General features: G+C 37.4%; 1 protein-coding gene across 1 annotated transcript in view; it reads left to right on the forward strand.

Moving 5' to 3' along the window:
- The window catches only part of CMSS1 (cms1 ribosomal small subunit homolog), a 430,657-nt gene that overhangs the window by 365,996 nt on the left and 39,377 nt on the right, over window positions 1-25,284 (forward strand). The window contains exon 2 of the mRNA XM_007493586.3: window positions 23,649-23,740. Coding sequence (XP_007493648.2) covers window positions 23,649-23,740 — 92 coding nt within the window. The remainder of the gene's footprint in view (window positions 1-23,648; window positions 23,741-25,284) is intronic.

Genomic DNA, 25,284 nt, shown 5'->3' on the forward strand with positions numbered 1-25,284 from the left:
TATAGTCTGGACTAAGTCACGTACCTAAGTTTTCTCCTTTGCAAAGTAAGGAGGGAGGGGAAGGGTTGGGTTAGCCGATGACCTCTCCGATTAAGCCTGTGATTCTTTGTATTTACTGCCTATCGCAGTCAATATCTCTTTCTGACAAGGAGCTTTGAGGTCATTGCAAAAGAGCATTCTGTACAAAACTTAACGAAGAAGATATATTAGCAGAAGTATAAATGGACATTTGTGAAAATACAGCTGACTCTTCATTACCCCTAAGCAGATTATTTGCTGATCCTGTGTTCTAAGCAGGGAGCACATTCTCTTTTCATTTGTAAAGCTTGAAATATGTCTGGAACAACCTGTCAAAAATGACGCAATAGCAACAATATTCTACTCTCATCTCACTCTCTCCCTGGTTGCAGTCATCTCTTCAGTGTTCTTGCTTTTATGAGCTAGAGTAAGTAAAACACACGATCCATGTTTTTCATAGTAATGCTTTCGTTAAACTAGACAGTTTTACTTGGACCTCCATGCTGTTCAAATAACTGAGGTCATCTTGAGTCATTACATGAAACAAAAATATGATACACGTCCTGGAGCTATAATACTCTCCCTGGTTCATAAAGCTAGTCAGTGTCATTCCCAGTTTTGCAAAGATCTTTTCCAGTCATGGACATAAATGGTTTAAGGAAGTTTAAAGTTTAATGATTTAAGGAAGCCCAATACTATATTTTTTCTCCCCCATATTTTCAGTAACCATGGGTTATAGGAGGGGCTTGATGGTCCAACAGATTGAGCACTGGGCTTGGAAGAGGATTCATCTTAATGAGTTCAAATCTAGCCTCAGATACTGACAAGCTGTGTGTCCCTGAGCAAATCACTTAAACCCTGTTTGCCTCAGTTTCCTCACCTGTAAAATAAGCTAGAGAAGGAAATAGCAAACCACTCCAGTTTATTTGCCAAGAAACCCCTAAATGGGATCTCAAAGAGTCAGAAATGTCTGAAAAACAACAAACCGTGATTTCTTGGCAGATGCTCAGAAAACTTGAGACTTCCCATGTTTTAAAAATAAGTAGAAGTAAAAATAAAACATTGTCCCTGAAAATTATTTTAAAATATATTTAATATATTTTGCAGCAAAGTGACAAATACTCTATAGGTAGGTCACACTGGTAGAGTACATGCCCATGGTCCACCCACATGACCTATTACTTTGAATAAGCAAATGGCCAGAGAATCAAGAAGCCAGAAGAGACTTTAGAGACCATCTCATTCATTTCTTTGATTTTTACAGATAAAGAAACTGAGAACAAAGTAGATTCAGAGATTTGCCATAGGTCACACTGCTCTTTAGGGGCAGAGTCGGGAGCCTAAGCAGGCCAGCAAGGGCACCGATCTTCTAACTTCTGGCCTAGTTAGTGCTTTTTACATTAAACAACAAGAAAAATTCACAGTGATTCTTCCACTGATAGCCTTTCCAACAAAGTATTAGGAAATGAGAGACATAGATATTCAGTCTTCCTATATATAATATATAAAACATCTCTTTATCCTGTCTTAAGGATTTTTTCCCCCAGCAGACTTATTTTTGGGGGGTTGGGAGGGAGGGGATGGTTAAGTCCTGTGATTTCAGTGACTTGCAAGGAACTCCAGGTAAGGAAACTCTCTTCAGTGCATATCACCAATTATTAGGCAAGATTATTTGAGAGTTGCTTGGAGAAGTTAAATGTCTTTAGCCCAAGGTCACAATGTCAGAAGTGAGTCTTGAACTCAATCAGATCCTCCTGACTCGGGAGGCCAACTCTGTCCAGTAAACACTACTGCTCCTCACCAACCATTTTATCAACCCTGAGATTGTCCAATTTGAACATAATTTAATCTCCTTGCCCGTAACCTTAACCTAATTAAGGGAATGGTTAATAGCAAAAATGGAATGACAGAATACTAGTTCATCTACACACTGTAGCATTGCCCCTGAATAAGAAATGATTGCATTGAATATCATTTAGAAAAACAAAATGAAGAAAGCTTCCTATGTAATATTCTTGAGCTCAGAATTTCAGTCACAAGTATAGATGTTCCAACTGTTCTCATTTGTTATCAATTAATGACCGTTTTCATGATTTGTTGTTGCTGTGGTTTGGTATAAGAAATTGAACTGCTAATTCTTTGGATGGCATACCTCCAGGTTTCAGGATCCATTACAGATATTCCAAGTGAGCCAGAATAGCAAAGGTCAGCTGTTTCAGCTGTGAGACATTCCTAGTGTCCTATTCTGATACTGTTACATAAGGCTCTCCCGGCGCCATGTTATTTCCCAGTAGCCTTGTCAATCTATCCTGCTGAAGAAAAATCTCACTGTCTATCTCAACCACGTTTCAATAATGCAATGATAATTGGGGAGATGAAGAAGAAATTAAAGGAATCATTCTAGCATTTATCTCTTAGTTTCCTGTTGACTTCTGTATCAGAGCATTAACAGATCTTAAGATGAGCAGTTTCCAGTTGGGAGGAGCCTTATAGATCATCTCCCCTGAATATGCTAGCGTACCAAAGTCACCTTCTTCAACGCCTAAATTTTATTGATAAGGGAGAGAAAACCCAGAGACATGAAGCTGCTTGCCCGGAGTCAGACAGATAGGGCTAGTCAGGATTGGAACTCAGGCTCTGTGACTACAAAGTAAACTTCTTTTTGTCTTTTTTATGCTCCTTCCTTTTTCTTCTGTGTCCTGACCATAGTATGGTTTTGGTTTGTAGGACATCGAGGTGGCATAGGGAATAGAGCCAGTGCTCCAGTCAAGAAGACTGGACTTCAAATCTAGCTTTAGACACTTAATCATTGTGTGACCCTGGGCAAGTCTCTTAATCCTTTTTGCTTCAGTTTCCTCATCTGTCAAATTGCTAAAGAAGGAAATGGCTAACCACTCCATTATCTTTGCCAAGAAAACCTCACCACTGATAGTCAGACACAACTGGACAGCTCTTTCTTTTAACAAATATCTTGTCATCATTAAACTTAATGATGACAACTTGTCTTAATGTCTTAATTTTTGTTGTCTTAATGATGTCTGATGTCTTAAATTGTCTTAATGATGACAACAACGAAAGACAACTTGTCTTCTTAATTCAGAAAAGCATTTTATGCCAAATAAGATGCTCTGAAAGAGCCCGTATGAAACTTTCCAATCGCAGACATACAACATACTAACAATTCTGTTAGTCCTCTCAAGTTAAAACAGGGTGGTCCTAGTAAAATTAATAAACGAGAAGACTCTGCCAGCAATCCAAGGGCTTATAGGAACTAATGGTAGTGAGGGGGGAAGTGTCATACTTCCTTTTTATTCCTTCATTTAGCATTTCCACAGGACTGGGTTTATAAGCAACTTGGGCATCATTTCATGAATTACTTCTCCCAATTTTCCCCAAAGCCCCCAAGTCAGTGCCTTGCCCAATGTTAATTGGACCTGAGCTACACAAAAAGGGTGATCTTTCACGTGAGCTATGCAGCCTGAGTCCCGGGCTGCTTGATCACCTGTGACCCTCATGCTTTTTATAGGAACCGTAGCCCTGACGTAATTTTCATTTTGCAGGTTTGTTGACTTCATGCCAGCTTCCCATTTGGCTTTTTCCAAAAGTCTTAGGTATTATAATGGTCAAGGTTATGCAAACCTAGTGAAAGGGAGAATCGGATATGCTGTTCCTGTTTACTTCCCATGTAGAGGTGTTATGTGGCATCGCCATGGCTCCTAAATAATTGCTATTTTCTACCTAATGTGACTGCAGTCCAGGAGTGAATAAAATGAATCCCAGACTAAAAGGAAGGGGCTATGTTCACGGAAAGGGTTATTTGAAAACATCTGGTTATGGTTTATATGACTTTTTAAAAAATACTTTTTTTTCATGTTCCAGTTACTTAAATATGACTAAAAGTATGTTTTGGCATTTTTCCAAAATAAAACCTCTGCAGTGAGAGAAATTTCAGATCTAACGATAACTTAAAAATTGAGAGTTAGACTGTTTTGTTTTGGTTTGGGTTTTTTTTTCCCCATTTGCCTTTGACTCTGATGTCAACATGATAAAGAGGCTGGGTGATAATTCATGCTATCTGGGTTTTGCCCATTTAGCCACTTACTATAGTTAGAGACACATCTGTCTTTTTCCTTCCAGTCTTTTATGTGGAGTTGGACAAGGCAAAAATGGAACAGGTATAGATAGCATAGGCAAGCCAGCTCTCATCTTCTGCTCATCTCTTAACCTTTAGAAGATGTCCTTGGTCCTTTAGTAAAAGGACCTTTTCCACCCTAGATGGGAAGACCAACATTTTCCATGTGTGAAAGTATGATTCATCACTGAGTGAGTATGCCTGGGGCATATCACACAGATAGATAGTTTTCTCCTCCACTATTGATACCAACAGTTTCTTTGGTGATGATGGAAGTGAGAAAAAGGCTAAAGGAACAGGAGGTAGTCTACCATTTTGCCTTAGTAATGTCAAGTCTTGGATGTGAGAAGATGGAATATGAGTTGATTTTATTTATATATATATCAGCCTACTATCATGCCTGAGCCTTTGTTTCAGCAACTCCATGTCTATCAGCAACATCCTCCCTGAATTACTACCCAGAACTGGTAGCATGGTAGCCCCCAAAGCCTAAATAAAGACCCCACACCAGTGGGTTCTATACCAATCTCCCTGATTCAGTGACCGTTGAAGATAATTCTGAATCTAACTCTATCAACCCTCCAGAAATCATAGAATCATACAATATTAGAGGTAGAAAGGGCCTAATTTTATAGATGAGGAAGCTGAGGCTCAGAAGGGTTAAGTGATCTAAGAGGAGTCCCCTAGCTTGGAAATCTTCCTTTGACAATTAGCATTTCCTTTCATCTTCATTTCACAGATATATGGGATTGGAAAGAAAGATAATAGTGCTTAGGACTTGCCTTGAATGAGCACATAGAATTAGAAATGTTGTTTCTCTTTATTCAATACTCTCTAATAAATATGTATTGGAAAGTGGCATGACCAAAGGAAAAAGAGAACTGACCTTTTAGTTGTGAAAACTTGTGTTCAAGGTCAGCCCCTGAGAGATAAATACTGACTCAATGACTTGGAGCAAGCTAACTTTAATTTACCTACCTGTTAAGTCATTTTTCAATCATGTATGACTTTTCTTGACCCCATTTGAGATTTTTTTGGGCAGAGATACTGAAGTAGTTTGCCATTTCCTTCTCCAATTTATTTTACAAATGAGAAAACAGAAACAAACAGGGTTAAGAGACTTGCCCAGGGTCTCACAGCTAATAAATATCTGTGGCTGAATTTGAACTCACAAAGATGAGTCTTCCTGACTCCAAGCCTGGCACTCTAGCCATTGTGTCACCTAAGTGTCTAACTTATCTGTGTTTCACTCTATACGACTCCAAGTTTCTGGGAAGGTTCCAACCTGCATTAGTAGAGGGAGTTTCTTCTCCTAAGCATTTATGACACTAATGATTCCCAATACCAGTTAATTACAGATCCAGTCTCTCTCCCTATTTTTGTATTATTCTTGTCCTACCTATGTGACATGTGAAATGCTACCTTGAGATAGAAATTCATTTAGGACAGGAAGCATGCCATGTAAATGGTGCATGGCATGTTGTGAGAATTCCTTTTTTTTTTTAAACATAGCAATAATAGTTCCGTGTTACCCTAGTAGTATGAGGAGATGTATTAATTTCCAACCTCAGTGCTTTTAGTGAGCTCACCTTTAACGAGTTCTTTATTTTCCCTTTTAAATCAAACTTGAATTCTTTTAAAAATCCAAGGTTTTGTCAATGTGTGCTTACCCTGATCTCCTCATCCTGATCACACAGTCTCTGTGTGATCTCTGTGACTTGGACTTTATACAGGAAACAAATTTTCAGCTAGGTGCCAGAAATACATCATTGTTCTGAAAAGGAATAGCCAGCTGTATCTACAGTCATATTTTTCAGTAGGTTAACAAACATTTATTAACCACCTACGAAGGTTAGACATTATGCTAAGTGCTAGATATACCCCCCAAAAAAGGCAAAACAAAACAAAATTTTAAAGAACAGTCCCTACTCTCAAGAAACTCAATCTAGAGGGGGAGACAACATACAAAGAAAGAACTATGTAAAAGTGAAATACAAGGATACATTGAATATAACTAACAGAGAGAAGGTACTAGAATTAAGGAGGCCAGAAGGAAAGACTTCCTTTAAGCAGGTGGGGTTTTACCTGGGGCTTGAAGGAAGCCAGGAGGTAGAAAAGAAAAAAGAGAGCATCCTAGGGACCATGCCCACATTTGGGAATGCAGTGTCTTGTTAATGGAATAGCAAGGTCAATGTGATCTTGCGGAGTATGAGTAGAGAGGGGTCAAAATTTAACTGGAATACTCTCTCCTAAGACATTGTCTGGTTGTTCCTTTTTTAAAGAAATGAATACTGAAATTAGTAACAGACTAATTGTATTTAGGGTTCAACTGAATCCAATCTGCCTCCTCATTAACTCAGTCTCATAGGATGTTGTATCCTACTAGTATTAATTTGAGAATATTGCTGAGATCCAAATGTCTGTTAGTCTGTCGCTCTAAATCAGATTATTTTTTCCAGTACTGGTCTCCTAATTGATAAAGTAGGTGGCTTCTAGACTCTCATTGTAAGTACAAATGCCAACTTGACTTACATTAAATTTACCAAAAACAAAAAAAGTAAGATCTTTGCCTATTTGGTCTTCTCTTTTGCTGTATATGATTTAAAATAAAGATTATAGGGAAGATTCAGATTGGGCTACTTTTGTATCAGTAATAGTAACAAAATAATAACAATAACACAATAACAACTACATACTATTAAAACATACATCATTCCTTGCTATAGAGTTAATCAATACATGAAATAAAAAACTACAAAAGTAGAAAGTGATTTGTACTGTCAATTAATAGCCTTTGGGGGAGGGGCATCAGGAGAGAGTATCTACAAGTGTCTGTGTCAAAACATAATGCATCCATTTAAAAAAACCATTAAGCCAAAAGACAGCTCTTCAAATAGGTCCTACATGAGACAAAATATATAGCACAAAACGTGTTGATTTCAGGGATTCTTTTTAAATTTGTCAAACTATAAAGAATTGTGTTCGTGTTTGCTATTAATAAATATAAATATTTATTAATATAATTAATAAATGAATTTAATGAATGGAGTTAATAAAATGGATAAATTCAGGTGAACCTTCTCAGTTGAAGTTTGTTATCTCTGTAGGAGGTTCCAGCCAGTAATGTTGACCATTTTTCTAGATCCCAGGATGTATACAGAATTATGATGAATTAACAAATTCCCACCCCCTTTTGTTTCTATGGCATAAAAATTTCTATTTTCTATGAAATTGCTATGAAAATGGAAAACCCCTGTAGAAATGCAGCATGGCAATGTACATTTCCTATTTTAAAAAACATGACATCAGGCAGATTTTGAATCTTGCCTGCCCCACTCCCTCCATCAGAGCCACAACTAATGTAGATGTCTACTGAGGAAGGTTTGGAGATGTCATTTCTGATCTCCCATTTGGAGAGTCTTAAGATAGAAGAGAGCTCAGGACAAACCAAGTTAGCTTGAGTTTCTGCCTTTCTGCAGGGAACTTCATGTAGTCATGACACCAATAAAACCTCTCTCCTTTTCTTCTCCTCACTGTTCTGACAATGTGGGCCGGAACAAAGACCCAGAAGCTGAGGGAGGCCAGTTTTGTACATGCATGTCCTCCTCTTCTGCTCTTGACCATTAGACAGGTGCTACTATTACCAGCAGTATGTTTCACGCCACAATTCAAATTTGATTCATTTCTACTATTTCTTCGATTGGTTGAAGTTAAGTTGAGCAATAAGAACAAGAGGTAAAATTTGTATAGCACCTTAAAGTTGGAAAAGCACTTAACATAATTATCTCATTTAAACTATTCTTTACAATGGTAGGCCTGTGTTTCTCACTAGTATTTCTTTACCCATAGGAAAAAGACCTTTAAATCTGCATAATTTTTCTGTTTTAATATTATCTATGTGTGTTTTATATATCTCTTTAGAGTAAGTATTTTATTACTTTTTCTTCTCCTATTTAGAAAAAGAATATGAAAGTGGGCCAAGACAAGGAATAAATCATTTTTATAATAACATTAGTCTTTTTATGCACATTGAAACATTTTTTCAAGACAGAGCATAGTAGCCGCCACCAGGGAAAATGCATAGAATCCTGCACTATGAGTAATAACCACATAAATGGACTTCAGTAAATGTTTAATTATGTTCAAAGTAATATATCTAGTTAGGTCCCAACATGGAACAGTCATGGGGAAAGTAAAGCCTATGTCTTTGTCTATTACCTGTTTCTAAGCATTCCCTAAAAGCAAAAGATTCTCCCTAGAGTCTGTAATATCTTTACCAGGGACTATAGGGATCTTCTCCATCCTATTTAGAGAAATTCAATCCTCACAGATTGTTATATTTCACTGAATTTTCCATGTTTTCATTCTTCCTCGACAGCCTAATGTTGTCTTTATTTAATAATGTCTCTGTTTTACTAAGAAATGACTTTCTTTAATAGCATCTTTATTTTACTAAAGAAATGGCTTATGGGAATGGAAGTTATTTCTTTGTAGCCTTTTCCTCAAAGCTTTTGCAGTTTTTTTCACCTTCAGTTCTGAGTTTGGATTACCACCCCCGGCCACTTTTTTTTAACTCTGTGTTTATTGCTGTTTCCTTTTTTTCATTAATCACAAGTGGAAACCTGCTGAAATGACTCTGTATATACATCCTTCCTACCCTCTTATTTTCACACATCAGGCCATTATCTCTCATAAACTGAACACTTAACTAGCTACATGTCACATTTCTTTAAGTAAATAAACTTTCGACATAGTCTTAATATCTACCCGTGAGACTTACGGCTTGTTCTCCCTTTTAAGGCTGGAATGGGGAAACAGCCATTTCTCAGCTCCTATAAAACGTATTCTGTTTCATAGATCTAGCTGGACAGCCCCATTTTGATAACTGTAACAAGTCAGGTCTGGAAACAGTGAAACTTCCAGGATCTGAATCTGTGTCTCTGTCTGGAAAAGAAGGGGTACATAGACATATCAATGTGTTATTTGAGCTGTGTACTACCATATGACCAACCCCATGTAGGCACTCACCTCCATTGTTATAATATTTTAAAAGGATGCCACAAAAACAGGAAATCATTTCCTTTTGAAGATATCATTCCTTCCTCTATCCAGCACACTTTTATTAGACACTTACTAGGTGCCAGCCTGGAGAAAGAAATGGCAAACCTCTCCATAGTATCTTTGCCAAGAAAACCCCGTGGAAAGAATTGGCGTGATAAGGTCCGAGGGGGTCACAGAGACTCAGACACAACTGAAGGATTGAATAACAATGTGCCAGTCACTGGCTAAAGCTCTGAAAGGTAGAAGCATGGCCACTGCATAAATAAATATGATAAAAGGGAAAACATAATGGAAGCAAAGGAAAGTACTCTTAAGGAAGCAAAATACTCTTAAGAATGTTGGAGGAAGGGAAGACCCGCTGAATGGCCAATGAAGGAGGGAGGGGTTCACAAAGGACCTGGTATTTGAGCTGGAACTTGAAGGAAGGTAGATTTTAGCAGGCATAGATGAGGAGTGCATGTGTTCCAGGAAAAGGAATCTTGAATGTGCTCATACTGAATGTAACCGAAAAACAGATAGCAGCCTAATTTGTCTCCAAAAGAGTCTCAAAGTAATATGAAATAGGACTAGGTTGGGGCTGAATTATGGGGCTAAACTATGGCCAAGCCAAGTGAGAAAGCTCATATTTTATCCTATAGGCAGTAGGAAGTCACTGAAGGTTTTTTTAACCAGCTATGTGACATGGCCAGACCTATATATAAGAAAGATTATTTTGACAGCTGTGGTTTCAAAAGGCAGCACCGTGTAGAGGAAAGATTGCTTGGTTTGTTGTCAGGAGATGACAAGGGTTCAGATCCCACCTCCGACTTGTACTATGTGTGACCAAAAGTAAATCTCAAAATTCTCTAAGCCTTTTTCCTCACCTGTGAAACTGGTATGTAATAATAACTGTAGTGCCTTCCTCATAGGATGTGATGAACATCAAATGAAATAATGCATGTAAAACCTTTTTTACATAAATTATGCCTGTAAACCTTGAAGGACTATGTAAATGTCCAGTAGCTCAGAGTCTAGAGACCAGAGGTAAGTAGACCAAGAGTTTATAATATAGTCCTAAAAGAAGTGTTAAGATCCTAAACTAAGATAATGCAAAGGGAAATGAATGAATGTGTCTTTGTCTATGTGTGTCTGCACTCCCCCATCACCATCAATTAATTAATTATAAATGTTTAGTCCCTTTACTATCTTGATTTCTTTTGTACCATTTCCCATACACAAGTCATTAAATTTGTTATTTTTACTTTTCTTTAATTGTAGTGCTTTAGGATCTGCAGCTACTGCACCATTAAGAAAATATTGTCATTTAAAAGATGACTTTTTGTTGCAGTAACAGCTTAGAATCATTCAAAAAACTACAGTTTCCAGAATCTACTCTGACCTACCTCATTCTCCAACTGCATTACCTATCCAAAATAAGCACACACCAAAATAGCATACCCACATACATATTCAGATGAGCTGTCCAGCATCACATCATAATCTGGGCCAGTTCATCCACTTTGTTTTTACCATGTGAATACCTGGAGTTACCCTAGACCTTATTGAGAAAGCCTTAATTATTCCTCCACCAAAGTAATTTGGCACTTAGCTTATTAATCCAAAGTGTCTGTCCAATTCTAAAAGGTATCCTTTCAACTGTGTGTCATATTTTCAACAACAGATAGTCTTCTCCCTTTTAACATTTCAGTGCACGTGGATGAGTGGAACTCTTTTACGTGGTTATGAATCTCACTTAGAAAAACCTGCCGCCTTCTAAGATTTGATGCAATCCCCACCATATCATTCACAAATGAACATCTGGAGTATTTGGATTCAGTGTCAGATAGCTCTAATGATAGAGAACTTTGGTAAATGTGCATTTTCCTGTTCTAGTCTGCATTTGGTATTTACAATCAGAAAGTCACTAAACAAAATCATCTCTGTTGTTAGATCTTACAAGGAATTTTGTATGATTGTGATGTACCATGGGAGACAGCTTATGAAGTAAAGCCTATAATAATAATTCACATGTATATAGTGCTGTGCCAGACACTGTGCTTACGAGTGTCTAAGACTGGATTTGAACATAACTCTTTATAGAATTACATGATTTTTATAGTTAATAAATAATATTGTGAAAATTAAATTATATCTCTAATAATAAAAATATTATATTTTATGAGGTTTATTAAGGATCATTAAAAATCAAGGAATAAAGAAGATACAAAATAGAAAAAACCACATGCCCATGGCTGATTAGCCATTTTAAATCCTCGCACTTAGCTTGCCGCTATACTTGCTACATCATTGCAAAGGAAGGAAGAGAGCGTGAGAGGCGTTGCTGCCAGTTAAATACCAATTGTGATCTCACCAATGTGGAGACTCAGGAGAGATTATAGGGAATTCTGGGAAATACCAAGGACTTCTGGGGAATGAAGTCTAGGGCTCAAAATCTCCATTGGGAAAATAATTATTTAAAGCTTGTTAAGAGACTCAGGTAAACCAGATTTTCCAAAGAACAGTTATTTTGTGAAACTAGCAGGAGAACGAACAGGCCAAAAGGGAGAAGAGCTCTCAAGATTCCCATAACAATCTGTTTTGTCTCTCAGTGACAGCAGAACCACCATATTTGGATTCTAGCACCAGTCCCCAGTGTCCCATATGAAGAAGCATAAAGTAGAACTAAAGAAAATAAAGAGAAGCAGAGCAAGTAGACCAGAACAAGTATACATGGAGGATGTCCATGGTGGGGGCAATTCAACAGAGAGCATGAGGGGTCAGGTCTTAAGAAGGAAGAGGGGGAAGCGACTGAATACTTGGGAGGAAGAAAAATCCTGGATGTTATTACTACCCAAAAAGGGGCCATTGTGAACGTCTCATTGACTACTAAATCATAAACCTCCTTTTCCATCTCTGTTTTATGAGAATCATTTATGTGGGATTTTAGGGGATTCTTAATGGAGGAATAAAAAGATAACAAGCAAACTTCCACAATACACTAGAGCAGGAGACATCTCTACATTCACAGAGAAGCCTGAAAGGTTCAGAAAGGCTCCCTGAGTCTGTCATTTGTTCTTTATAAGGTTAGAGGCAGACAGTGAATAGAGCTCCCTGGGTCTAGAGTTAGAAAGACCCAAATTCAAATGTGGCTTTAGACACTTCCTCAACTATAAAGTAGGGATAAAATAACCCCTACTTCCCAGAGTCATTATGAGTTTAAAATAAGATAACAATTATAAAGCATTTTAATGCAATGCCTGGTACATGGTAAGTTTTATATATTATATTTATAAATAATGTTTTATATATATGTGTGCGTGTGTTGTGGTGGTTATTAATGGGAATTATTTTCTAATGTGGCTCAATGGATGGAGAGCCAAACCTAGTGTCAGGAGGTCCTGGGTTCAAATTTGGCCTCAGACATTCCCTAGCTGTGTGCCCCTGGGCAGGTGATTTAATCCCCATTGCCTAGCCCTTACCATTCTTCTGCCTTGGAACCTAATACACAGAATTAATTCTAAGTCAGAAGGTAAGGGGTATTCAAATAAAAATATAAAAGAGGACTCCCTAGGAAGATTTATAGGAAGCTGTGGATAAGAATTGCCCAGTCTGAAAGAGGATATGGATGAGTTGCCATCTGTTCCTTGAAGATTATCTACACTAGACCCTTGACTAGTTGAAGGATCAATGATGCCAGAGATGACCATTTCTTCCTCCTAGCAGTTTGCTACCCCACTTTTCTGACTTAGTAGATGTCCTTGAAGAGTTATCATGACCCAAAACGTCATTAAAGTGTCCAGCTCAGCTTGGCTGACCCTCAGACAACAGACCTAAAATCTGTCACTTTTTGATAAGGATGGTGTCAATGGTGTTAGTCCTTGGATACCTTAAACTCTTTCTTAACTCTGCCTTGCATCGTGTTCTTCTTAATGTGCCTTTTAGTACCTGCCCTCCTGCTTCTCCTTGTTTTCCCTAGTGTTTGGGAATTATTTACTTTAGAAGGAAGCAGTGAGCTAGAGATCCTTGTGATTCTATTATGAATCATCCTATCTGGTCCTGCCTGAGAACTCTTTGTGGTACTCAGCTTCTTAATCCTGCTCTGCTAATTCTAATCTAGTTAACTCTGTGCATATTGGTCCCCAACTCTGACTATGAATCCTCAGTCTGGGTTCAAATCCCTCTTCAGACTCATTAACTTTGTGAATTTGCCACGTCCTTCTGTCTATGGATCCAAGGTTCTTTCTTCCTCTAAATCTACACTCCTTTGATGCTCTCTTCTCCCTAGTCCTGCTCTGATTTACCACTGTCTCCATCATCATCATGGCAGACATTTATATAATATTTATATGTACCTTGACTTACATTTGCTCTTTACAACAGTTCTCTGAGGTGGGTCCTATAGGTGTTTTAGAGATAAGGAAACTGAGGCTTGAGGGGACTAACTGACTTGCTTGAGATCACAGACTTAATAAATGTCTTAAGTGGGATTTGAACCCATATCTCTGCGACTCCAAATCCAATATTTTTTTCCAGAAGAAGGAACCCAGCAGGCTAAAATCCAGATATACAGAGTTCTCTAAGAATATTTCTTAAGGAATTAACCACTTGAGGTAGTTAATATCCCAACATCTTTTGGGGACATACATTATTCTGTTTTTTTTTTAAACCACTTAGTCATTTCCATGATTTATGATCAAAGGATGAAAACTCAATATTTGATTAACAAGATCAATGGATTCTATTCTTTTCTCAAAGAACATCAGCCCAAAAGAGAACTTCAAGAAGAGCATATTTTTCCCCCACTCAAAAACAAAGAATGTTTTACTGCTTTCCAACATTTAAAGCAATGTCCATTCAATAAACATAACAATTATAATAACAACCATTTGCAAATTTTCTAACCATTTCCATGACTTGATACTATGCATCTCCAGAAAGAGAACTGATGAACTCTTGAGTACAGAGTGAAACATACTTTTTTCACTTTATTTTTCTTGCCTTTTTTGGCAACATATCTAATATGGAAATTTGTTTGGCATGACTTCACATGTATAATTAATATCATATTGCTTGCTTTCTCAGTGACTGGAGGTGGGGCTGGAGAGAGGGAGAGAATTTGTTACCCAAAAATTTTTAATGAATGTTAATAATAATTAAAAACCTTTTTTAAACAATTTTCACGAGTAGGTTGACCTGATTTCAAAACTTCTATTGAAATCACTCAACTGTTACACTTCCCTTTGAGGGCTATTCCAGAATAGTCATTCCACCAGAGCAGCATAGTTTTAGAGCTGGAAGAGACATTCAGAGTTGTGTGGTACAATTTCTTTATTTTACACATGAGTAAATCAAATCCTAGATAGAATAAAAGACTTCCCCAGATAACATAGATACTGAATGGCAAAGCCAGTATTCAAACCCAAGCAAAGAAAGGACAAACATAGTGTATCAGCAGATATATAGGATAGATAATGGAGGTTCCATTTACAAAGTTAACATCCCTAAGCCTACAAAGATATGGCTATCCCAGCTCTATTAAACTCTAGCACATAAAGGTCTTTGTGCAGAGGTTCCCTTTCAGAGAATAGGACCTGACTCCTTAGGAACTTAGGAGCTAAAATTTACCCATTTGATGCCATAGCCAGAGGATGCCTCCAAATGGATCCCTTCCATTGTTGTTATTTTTTTAACACTAAGGTTAAGTCTACTATGGATTGTAAGATCTCTTTCTTGTCCTTATAAGAAGTTATCTTTCAGATCTCCTCTTGGAACGAGTTCTGATTCTTTTACATGAAATGATTGTCCTTTTTTTTTTTCATAACAAAGTTTGTGAACCATTTCTCTAGCAAGTGAATAAACAGTTTTACAAATAAAAAGAATATTTAAAGCATCTGAAACATAATTCGTATTTTATGCCAGATTTTCCTAAAACAGATCTAGAACTCCTTGTGAAAATTTACTTAAATATTCCCAGGGTCACCTATATAAATTTATCAAGTCTTCTTTTACAGACTTATCTCCCCTTAGGCACATGGTCCCTAAAACATTTCATTTAAACATATAGTTTTTAAGATAGATATCTGGAGAGCCCACACACACCTGCATGAGGTTGGCAATAGATCTCAGCCTGAGCATAAACACAGTTTTTGATGGAACAATGGCTTAGAGAACATAAATATTCTGTAGAAGCATTACTTTCACATTTATCGTATTATGGAGATAATCCTGCACCCCTGAGGGGTTGTGGCATTGGAATAAAAGTTCCACTGGGTATGGCCAAGCTGAAAAGACTTGATCTGAAAAGAATATGGTTCCAGCAGCAGATTGTGTCTGCTGCCTGAGGACCAGTCTAGCAAATACCATCCATATGTTAACTGAGAACCAGAAAGAATAACTTCATCAAATTAAATGCTAATGGGAACATGTAGGAACAGGACTAATATTACATTTCTAGAGCAACTGTACATTTTTTTATAAAAACAAAATGAAAATATACATTCAGAGCTGTGTAAAACTGTTCATAACTCATTGACCTAGAGATCCTGTTTCTAGGGTTAGGCCTGGAGAGCATAACTGAGAGAGTAAAAAGCTGTGTATATATGAAAATATTCACAGAAGCCCTGTTTGTTAAAATAAAAATAACATAAATGCAATGAATGGAAGAAATAACTGAATAGATTATGTAATATTTGAATATAATAGATTATATTATGTTATTAGAAATGACAAATATCAGGGCAGCTGGGTGGCTCAGTGGATTGAGAGCCGGATCTACAGACAGGACGTCGTAGGTTCAAATCTGGCCTTAGACATTTCTTAGCTGTGTGACCCAGAGAGAGTCATTTAACCCCCATTATCCTAGCCCTTGCTATTCTTCTGCCTTGGAACCAATTCACAGTATTGATTCTAAGATGGAAAATGAGGGGTTTTTAAAAATGACAAATATTGGAAATGAAGAAAATAAGAAAAATTTATGAAAAAGAGAATAAAAAGAATGCATAACATGATTACATTTTAGAATAAAAATAACAGCCAGAAAACCACGAGGAAAAAAAAGATCCAAGTAAAACAAATCCATGGGGAACTCAAAAGCAGATGTTTATATTAGAATACATGTATAATTTACATATTTAAACAAATTATAAACAATTTAGAGTTTCATTTTGTACGTAATCTTTTTTACACATTTGTTTAGTTAAACGTTTTTTGGTGGTAGTTGTGGATACTAAATATATAATAAAAATAAAAACATAAAATTTATAAAGGGCAGAAGCCAGATACAAGAAAAAAATTTCAAATGATATGAACATTCTCATTAGGTCGTTTAAATTGTTTATGTGAAAAAATGGTAGAAGTATAGAAAGTACATAGTAAAGAACCTTAAGAATACTTGTAATGATAATAATAATAGTAATAATACCATTTATATAGTACTTATTCTGTGCCAGGCACTATCCTAAGCACATTATAATTATTATACCATTAGGCCTCTAATGTAGAAAATAAATTAATAGACATATCTGTTGTTCTACATTTTTTCACAAGTTGCTTTTTGTTCTAATGCCTGATAGGTACTATTAGAAATGTAATACATGGCCCAAAGGGCTTTAAAGGAATACATGTCCTTTGATCCAACAATACCACTGCTAAGTTTGTACCCCAAAGAGATTTTTAAAAGTTTGTACAAAAATATTCACAGCCGCACTTTTTGTGGTGGCAAAAAAAAATGGAAAATGAGGGGGTGTCCGTTGATTGGGGAATGGCTGAACAAATTGTGGTATCTGATGGTAATGGAATATTATTGTGCTATAAAGAATGATGAACTGGAGGATTTCTTTGGAAACTGGAAAGACCTACATGATGCATAGTGAAATGAGCAGAACCAAGAGAGCATTGTACACAGCAATTGAGATATTATGGGATGATCAAAGGTAATAACTTTGCTACTAGTAGCAATTCAATGATCCAGGACTATCCCATGGAACTTATGAGAAAGAATGCTATCCACATCTAGAGAAAGAACTGTCATAATAGAAATGCAGAAGAAAAACATGGTTTATCACTTACTTATATGGGAATAGAATTTGGGTGGTTTGGTTTTAAAAGATTACTATGTTACAAAAATGAATAACATGGAAATAGATATTGAGTGATAATACATGTATAACCCAGTGGAATTGCTTGTCAGCTCTGAGAGCAGGAAGGGAAGAGGGGAGGGAGAGAATATGAATCACATAACCTTGGGGAAATACTTATAAAATAAATAACTTTTTAAAAAGAAAATCAATAAATGAATTTTACCATTCAGTTCCAGGTAGATATTAACAGAAATCTTGGAATCTATTTGTTTTTCCAGGATGCCCCTTATTTATTAAGTACAAGTATCCCTTCCTAATTGTGGGAGTTAGAGCCATGGAGCCCTAATGATCTGGAAAACCACAAAAAAAAAAAATTGGGCCTTCCCTTTTAACCAGAAAAGAAGTCTGAATTTTTTTCTTTTTCTTTTATGGAGTATTTAAGTACCTTATTGTAAAAATTTGGTCATAAGCTATATGTAAACTTTTTCTGTCATCTGCGCCTTTTGCATAACTCCCCAGAAATTTCCCCACATAATTTCTTATGCTGACTCATGATATATAGAAACCATGATAGGGAATGTCACAATGGGAAAGGGATATCTGTATAGTTCTTTGTAATTTGAAAGGAATGTTACAGAGAGGTAGAGTCGAAATTTATTCTGTTTTGAAATTGGACGTTGGAGTATTATAGAGATGGGAAAGGTTTTCATTTAGAGATAATCTGACATTTCAACTCTTGGATTGACTGAGGCTGGAAGGATTGTATATAAGACTTTTTGGTGGAAAGATAAGGTATAACCATGTAAACAGTTGAATTACATTACAAGAGTTTAAGTAATAACTTACAACAATAGTAGAAATCCCAAGGCAGTAAATGATTATTGCCAAATAAATAGTAAGGCTCAATAATGTTCAAGATGTTAAGATGAGAGAAATCACTAAAGATTAGAATGTTCAGGGAAGTCTCTACAGTCAAAGGAGTGATGGGAACCAGTTGTTGAAGGATAGGTAGGATTTCCCTAAGTAAAGAAGCAAGAGGAGTAGCATTCCATGGAGGTAGAACAGAGAAGATAAATCAACCAGAATGTGAATTTTAATTCTAGTGAATAAATCTTAAAGAAAGGCATATATCATCAATTGCCTGCATGGTTTTTTTCACTATTCTTGAGTAAAGTTAGTAGTGTTCTAGTGGTATTACATAGATGCCAGTGAGTTGTGAGTCTCAATATTATGGATCACCTTTTCCATTTTCAAGCAAATGTATATTTGCCCAATAACTGATTCTTTGAGCATGTGGTTCCTTTAAGCTTTTTATTGGCAGGCCTGGATGATTTTCATTTATGTCCCTGGTCAGCAGGGGGGAGAGAGAGAGAATATGGGAAGAGACAAAAGTTCATTGGGGATGAAATCAAACTTGGGAGACATGCATCCATTGGCAAAACCTTGCTAGTTCTGCATTTTTTTCTCTGAAAAGAATTCATAAACTGAAGTGTGATCTGTATTGCTCTTTTGGCCCTAAGGCCTTTTCATTGTTCAGCCTTGTAGTCATGCTGTTTGAATGTGGGAACTATGTTCTTTCTTAATTAATGCTTGTGGGAGTCACACGTGGAGTTGGAACAGAGTGTTGAAGGAGTTGTTCCCAGAACTGGATATCTTGGCCAAGTTGAACATTCTTGCTCCTTAGGGATGGTGAATGTCATCAAAGCTTTTGGCCTCCTAAGGGGCAGTTGTGTCTACAGCATTGTATCTCAATCTGTGCAGTGTCCATTACCCAGATAATAGACAACTCCCTTCCAGAAGTAGGATACAACACCAGAAAGGTAAAATATAATCGGATATGACAGACCGGATTCAGAAAGTCAGCTGGGAATGCCCTTAGTCTTCTCTTCATATACTGTAGATCCAGAGCTAAAATGTCTCTTATATAACTAAATATCTGCCATATGTATGTGATAGCAGTAGCTAATATGTATAAAGTACCCTCAGGCTCACAAAGCACTTCAGCATATCTTATTTGATTCTCACAACAGCCTTGTGAAATGGGTACTTTTATTATCCATATTTTATAGATGAAACTGTCAGAGAGAGAAGTTTTAGTGACTTGCCTAGAAGCGTACTGCTACTACTATGTTTCTTGAGCAGGATCTGAACCAAGGTCTTCTTGACTGTGAGTCCAGAGCTCTATCCAATATACCACCTGTCTGCCTAGATGGATTGTTCAAGTCAATAAACATTTTTTGGTTCCAATTATTCAATTCAGTAAACATTTATTATTGAGTGCCTATTAGGTCCAGCATGCTAGGCACTGAGGGGGATTTTTTTACATTTAGACCAAATGCAATCCATCTCCTTATTGAGCTTTCTAGTAGAGAGGAGATTGGACATATATATATTTTGACGAATCTGGAATCTCATGTGCATGCTTACTCTTTCCTGTAAGATTTAAAATTGGTGTGACTCCATATGAGAGTTATAAAAGTGGCTGTTTATAAAATATTAGTCCCTAAGTCAAAATGACTGTTAGCAGCTTTTATTTACAACAAGGTAGAGATATTAAAAGTGGGAAATGTAGGAAGGAGACAGAGCCTTGTCTAGCCCATTGCCCTAAGTGCTGCTCTGGGGAAGTCTGGCTCAGCCCCCAGCAGGGACTTCCTCAAGTCCCGATCTACACATGGAAGTCCTGGTGGTGTCTTCAAGCAGAGTTCCACCAACACAGAATGATTCCAAGGAAAAGCATGTCTCTTCAGCTCTACCCACCAATGTAGAATCCAAGGAAAGAGTCTCCAAAAGCCAAGGCAGAAAACAGGCTAGATCATGTTCGTCTCTTCTTTTAGAGCCCCTTTTTTCCCCATCATTTCCTGTCTCTCCCCCTCTTCACAGGAACCAATTGCCGTCTCCCAATTTCCTAGCACTGCCCAAGAGGGGAAGTGCTTGTGGCCTTTGGGGATGTGAACTAGTAAGTGACTTGTGAGCTCTCTGACCTAATAGTTAGCTAGCTACTAGTAGGGGTACTTTCAGTTCTTGATTTGATTAACTAAAAATAGACAAAGGGAGAGTTAATTCTATATTCACATTCCCCATCACAAGCCATCCATACCTTCTCATCCAATGTGACTCTTACCTATAGCCTCCCATTGGCCTCCCCAAAGGGCCCTTCTGCTCTGTGCTAGAGCCTTCCCTTCCATCTTTGAACATTGTATGGATGCAGTATTTTCCCAGAGTGGTGCTTTCAGGATGGACTTCGCCCTCACTAGATGGCCAGTCCGCCTCCTTTTTCTGCTCTCATCTCTTTCTGATTATCTCCTTTGAGCTTCTCTACAACTTTTCGTTGGTAATATTTTACATTGTCTGCTCCTATCTACTGTGCACTTCTTCAGTGTCCTTTGGGAAACCAAAACCTTGAATTCTTCAGAAATGATAGCAGGAATAGGTGACTACTCAAATGGAGCTATAATCTTATTGATTGGGAGGTTTTCTCCAGTTGGGCAGGTCACAAACGCTCCCTTCCTGCCCATCCTGTATGCCTTTTGTCCATGTCTTCCCATCAGACCAGAGGGGTCTGCCTCACTTAGTTTAGAAGGTAACTATTTCAGGGCAGCAAATGTCTTGGTATCTCCATATCTAAGCACAGTGCTTGGCCTATAGTAAATGCTTAATAAATGCTTTTTTTCCCTTCTTTCATTCATTCCTGGAGGTGCATGCACCTCGGAGGTACAAGGGAAACCCTGCCAGACCGCTCATCTCTCATTCACCTCTATATGACTCGCCCATATTCTTTTCTTATATATTTTCTCAATGATATCTCTCACTACTATTCTTCTTTGAAGTTTCTCTTTGGTTAGAGGTTACAATCTGCTTATACCCACCATGCCCGTTTCCTTTACTTTCATTGCAATACTCACGTCTCCATGATATTATCATCTGTGTTTTGCCACCACTGAAAAATTACTTGTGCCTTTTACCTTCATTGCAGTACTCAGTTTTAACTGCTAGCAATATTATTGACCATGTTTTGTTTGCCTCTACTAGAAGATTGCGGCTCTTCACTAAGATGGCCGTTTTGTGTTCACTTAGAAGATCAGAATCCCTCAAAGCACCCATAAATGGTCTTATTCTCCACACCATCAATTCTGGGTCCAGTTCTTTATCCATTCTCAGTCCCCAGTAGGCATCTATTCAGAGACTGGCTCTATGAAGTAGCCATCCAAATGCCTATCATAATATGGACAAGAGACATTCTCTACTCACTTGGTTCTTCCCATGTTGGATTGTTGGACTGACGCATACATTAATCACTATTACACAAAATGTATGATATATGTTTGCAAGAGGAGAGAGGGAGAACCAGGTAGAGAATTAGTGACGGTCTCAGGACATGGCAGCAGCATTTGAGTTTGGCTTTTGAGGCTGAATAGAATTCAGCAAAGAGAGAAGGAAAGGAGCAGAAGCAAAGGCAAGAAGAAGATGGAGAAAAGAAAGTTGAGGGTATTTAGAGGGACAGGTAGTCAACTCTGACCAGGGGTAGAGAATATAGAGAGGAATTTTATATATAGATACACATACACACATATACATACACATATATATATAATACATACAAATATTCCCTCCACATTGCAGGGGGTCAAGACATGGTGTCCATCCGATCTGGAAGATCCATGTCAAAGTTTTTGGCCCTACCTTCCTACCAGAGAAGCTGAATTTTTTTCTTTTTCTTTCATGGGGTGTTTATAATACCTTATTGTAAAATTTGGGTTAAAAATATCATAAGCTATATAGTTTCTAAGTTTTTTTATGCATCATCTGCTGGCCTTTACATGTTGTCTATGATTTCCTCAAAACTTCCTAAAAACTCCCATTTAATTTCTTCTGCTGACCTGCAACATATTGAAACCACAATGGAGAAAGAAGGGAAATGTGTGTGTGTGTGTGTGTGTGTGTGTGTGTTATATATATATATATATATATATATATATATATATATATATATATATATATATATATATAACCTAGGAAGGATAAGGAGATGCCCGGGTACAAAGGGCTTGGAATTTCAAACTTGAGTTTTTGAAAATAACTGAGCCAGTAGGAATCCACTGAAAGGTTCTGAGTGAGCAACATGTGACCAGATGTGTGACCCAGTCTCTGCACAACAAAGACAAGCCTAAACCGGATATGAAGGGTGGCTTCAAAGGGGTAGAAGGGCAGCCAGATTGTTCAGTGGATAGAGATCCAGACTTGGAGACAGGAGGTCTTGGGTTCAAATTTGGTTTCAGATACTTCCTAGCTGTATGATCCTGGGCAAGTTACTGAATCCCCTACTGCTCTTCTGCCTTAGAACCTATACAGAGTAGGAATTTTAGGCCAAAAAAGAGAGAGAGACAGAGACAGAGAGCGTATGCTTCTTGAGGACAGGAGATTCCTTGAATTTTACATTTATATTCCTAGCATTTGGCACTTGGCACAGGTCTTGGTTCATAAGTGTATAATGACCAGCCATACCATTGTTGGATTTGTACCCCAAAGAGATAATAAGGGGAAAAAACTTGTACAACAATATTTATAGCACACTCTTTGTGGTGGCAAAAATTTGGAAAATGGGGCAATGTCCGTCAATTGGGGAATGACTGAAAAAATTGCAGTATCTGTTAGTGACTATTCTTGTGCTGAGAGGAATGATGAACTGGAAGAATTCCATGTGAACTGGAACAAACTCCAGGAATTGATGCAAAGTGAAAAGAGCAGAACCAGGAAAACGAACCAAGAGAACGTTGTGCACAGAAATGGATACACTGTAGCACAATCAAATATAACAGACTTTTCTACTATTAGCAATGCAGTGATCCAGGACAATTCTAAGGGATTTATGAGAAAGAACACTATCTGCATCCAGAGAAAGAACTGTGGGAGTAGAAACACAGAAGAAAAACATATGATCAAACAATCATGTGGTTCAATGGGAATATATTTCGGGTTTTGGTGTTAAAAGATCACTATTGCAAATATGAATAATATGGAAATAGAATTTGAGTAATAAGACATGTATAAATCAGTAGAGTTGCTTGTCAGCTTCAGGAAGGGGGAGAGAAGAAGGAGGGAAAGAACATGAATCATGTAACTATGGAAAAATATTCTAAATAAATAAAAAAATTTTTAAAAAGAAAAGAAAAAGAAAATGCAGTGCTGCTGACTATGTTGCAATCTCATTTTAAAATGTATTGTTTGATTTTAATTAAATAACAACATTGATTTAAACTTGAAAAAATAAGTGTATAATGAATCTTTGTTCTTTTATTCATTCATTTTGTTTAATGAAAAAAATCAGTTTCTCTTTTCTTGATTTTTGATGTGCCTTGTTTTGTTATTTCTTCCTTTTTTAGCTCCATCAGATGATGAAGAAAAGGGAAAAGCCAGAAATACACTAGAAATGATGCAGCAGGATGTGCCTGCTTCACCCAAGAAAGACATGCAGGTAACCTTCATTATTGAGTAGTATAAGTTTACAGCTGCTGAGGACAATTTTTCTTCTCTCGCCATTCAAACTGGATGTTTCCCTATGTCCCAAAATAAATAATTATATAAAGTTATTGTGGGGGAGGAGAGGACAGGAGAAAAGGATTACCTGTTTGGCCTTGAATTGGTAGAGTTTCTGTGGATATCCTTAGCCCCTTTTTACATATAGAACAGTTATGTTGTGCAGGAAAGAACTTGGATTAGGGATCAGATCCTGGGTGCAAATACCACTTCTGCTACTTACTATCTGTGCAACCTTGAACATTGGAATCAAAGTGTTGTTGAAATATCGCTGTGATTCAATTGAGGGTATTCTGACTAAACCCAGATATTAAATATATATATATACACACACACCAAGAGGAATGTTAAATATATAAACTGAGGGATCTCTGCAATTCTTGTTCATTTTATCCAACTATTTTTATATTTTTAAAAATCGGAACTAGGAACTAGACCTGAGGTTTCATCAGTATAGGGAATTCTCTTGTGAGGAAACTCCTGCCACTTCTTGACAAGTTACAATCTTAGAGAGTTGCCTAGAGTACTGAGATTGCCCAAGGTCGTGCAGCAAATATGTGTTAGAGACAGAACTTTTCAGTCAGTAAGCATTTATTAAGCATCTGCTCTGTGCCAGACATTGTGCTGAGCACAGGGGATGCAAAAAGAGGCAAAAGACAATCCCTGCCCTCAAGAAGATCACAGTCTAATGAAGGAGACATCAAGCAAACAAATATGAACAAACAAGCTATAAATAGGAAATAGTTAACAGAGGGAAGGCACTATACTTATGGGGAGTTGGAAAAGATAGAAATTAATTGGGACTTAAAAGAGATCAGAAAATTTTGTAGACAGAGATAAGGAAGTCTTGGAGGACAACTAGAGAAAAAGTCTGGAGCCAAGAGATGGAATGTCTTGTTTTTGCAGTGGCCAGGAGGCCAGTCAGTGGTCCTAAATTGAAGAGTATACAGGTGGAAGTTTAAAGTCTTTCTTGTAATAAGGAAAATGAGAAAGGGGGAGAGACAGAGAGTGGGTATATGGTGTAAGGATAATTTTAGGGTTGTGACCTAATCTAAATTAATTTGGTCGCCAGAGAAAATCCCAAGTAAAATGCCCAAGTCAGTTTGGAAATTTATGGTGATTTTAATTAATATAGAGGGAAGGAATTAAGGAGAAGAGACAGAAGAGGGTATAGGCCTATGCCAGAGGGAGTTCAAAGACCTCCACCATGAGGTCTTTGAAGAAGATCAGAGGCTTTTCTAAGAGGACTGTGTTTGGAAGGTAAAGAATCAGCCTAAACTCTGAGAGAGCTCAGTAAAGATGCCTCACCTAAACTAGGCTACTCAGCTTCTCCCAGTATAGTATCAAGGAAAACTCACCGCCAAAACCAGACAACAGCTGCCACCATGCCAAGATGCCAAAACGGTCAGCAAGCTGCCGCCAGAGTCACCTCTCCACCAAAAGAGGCCGGAGAGAGGAAGTGACATGAAATATATAGATGGT

The sequence above is a fragment of the Monodelphis domestica genome, chromosome 4, assembly GCF_027887165.1.
Source record: "Monodelphis domestica isolate mMonDom1 chromosome 4, mMonDom1.pri, whole genome shotgun sequence".
Classification (NCBI taxonomy): Eukaryota; Metazoa; Chordata; class Mammalia; order Didelphimorphia; family Didelphidae; genus Monodelphis; species Monodelphis domestica.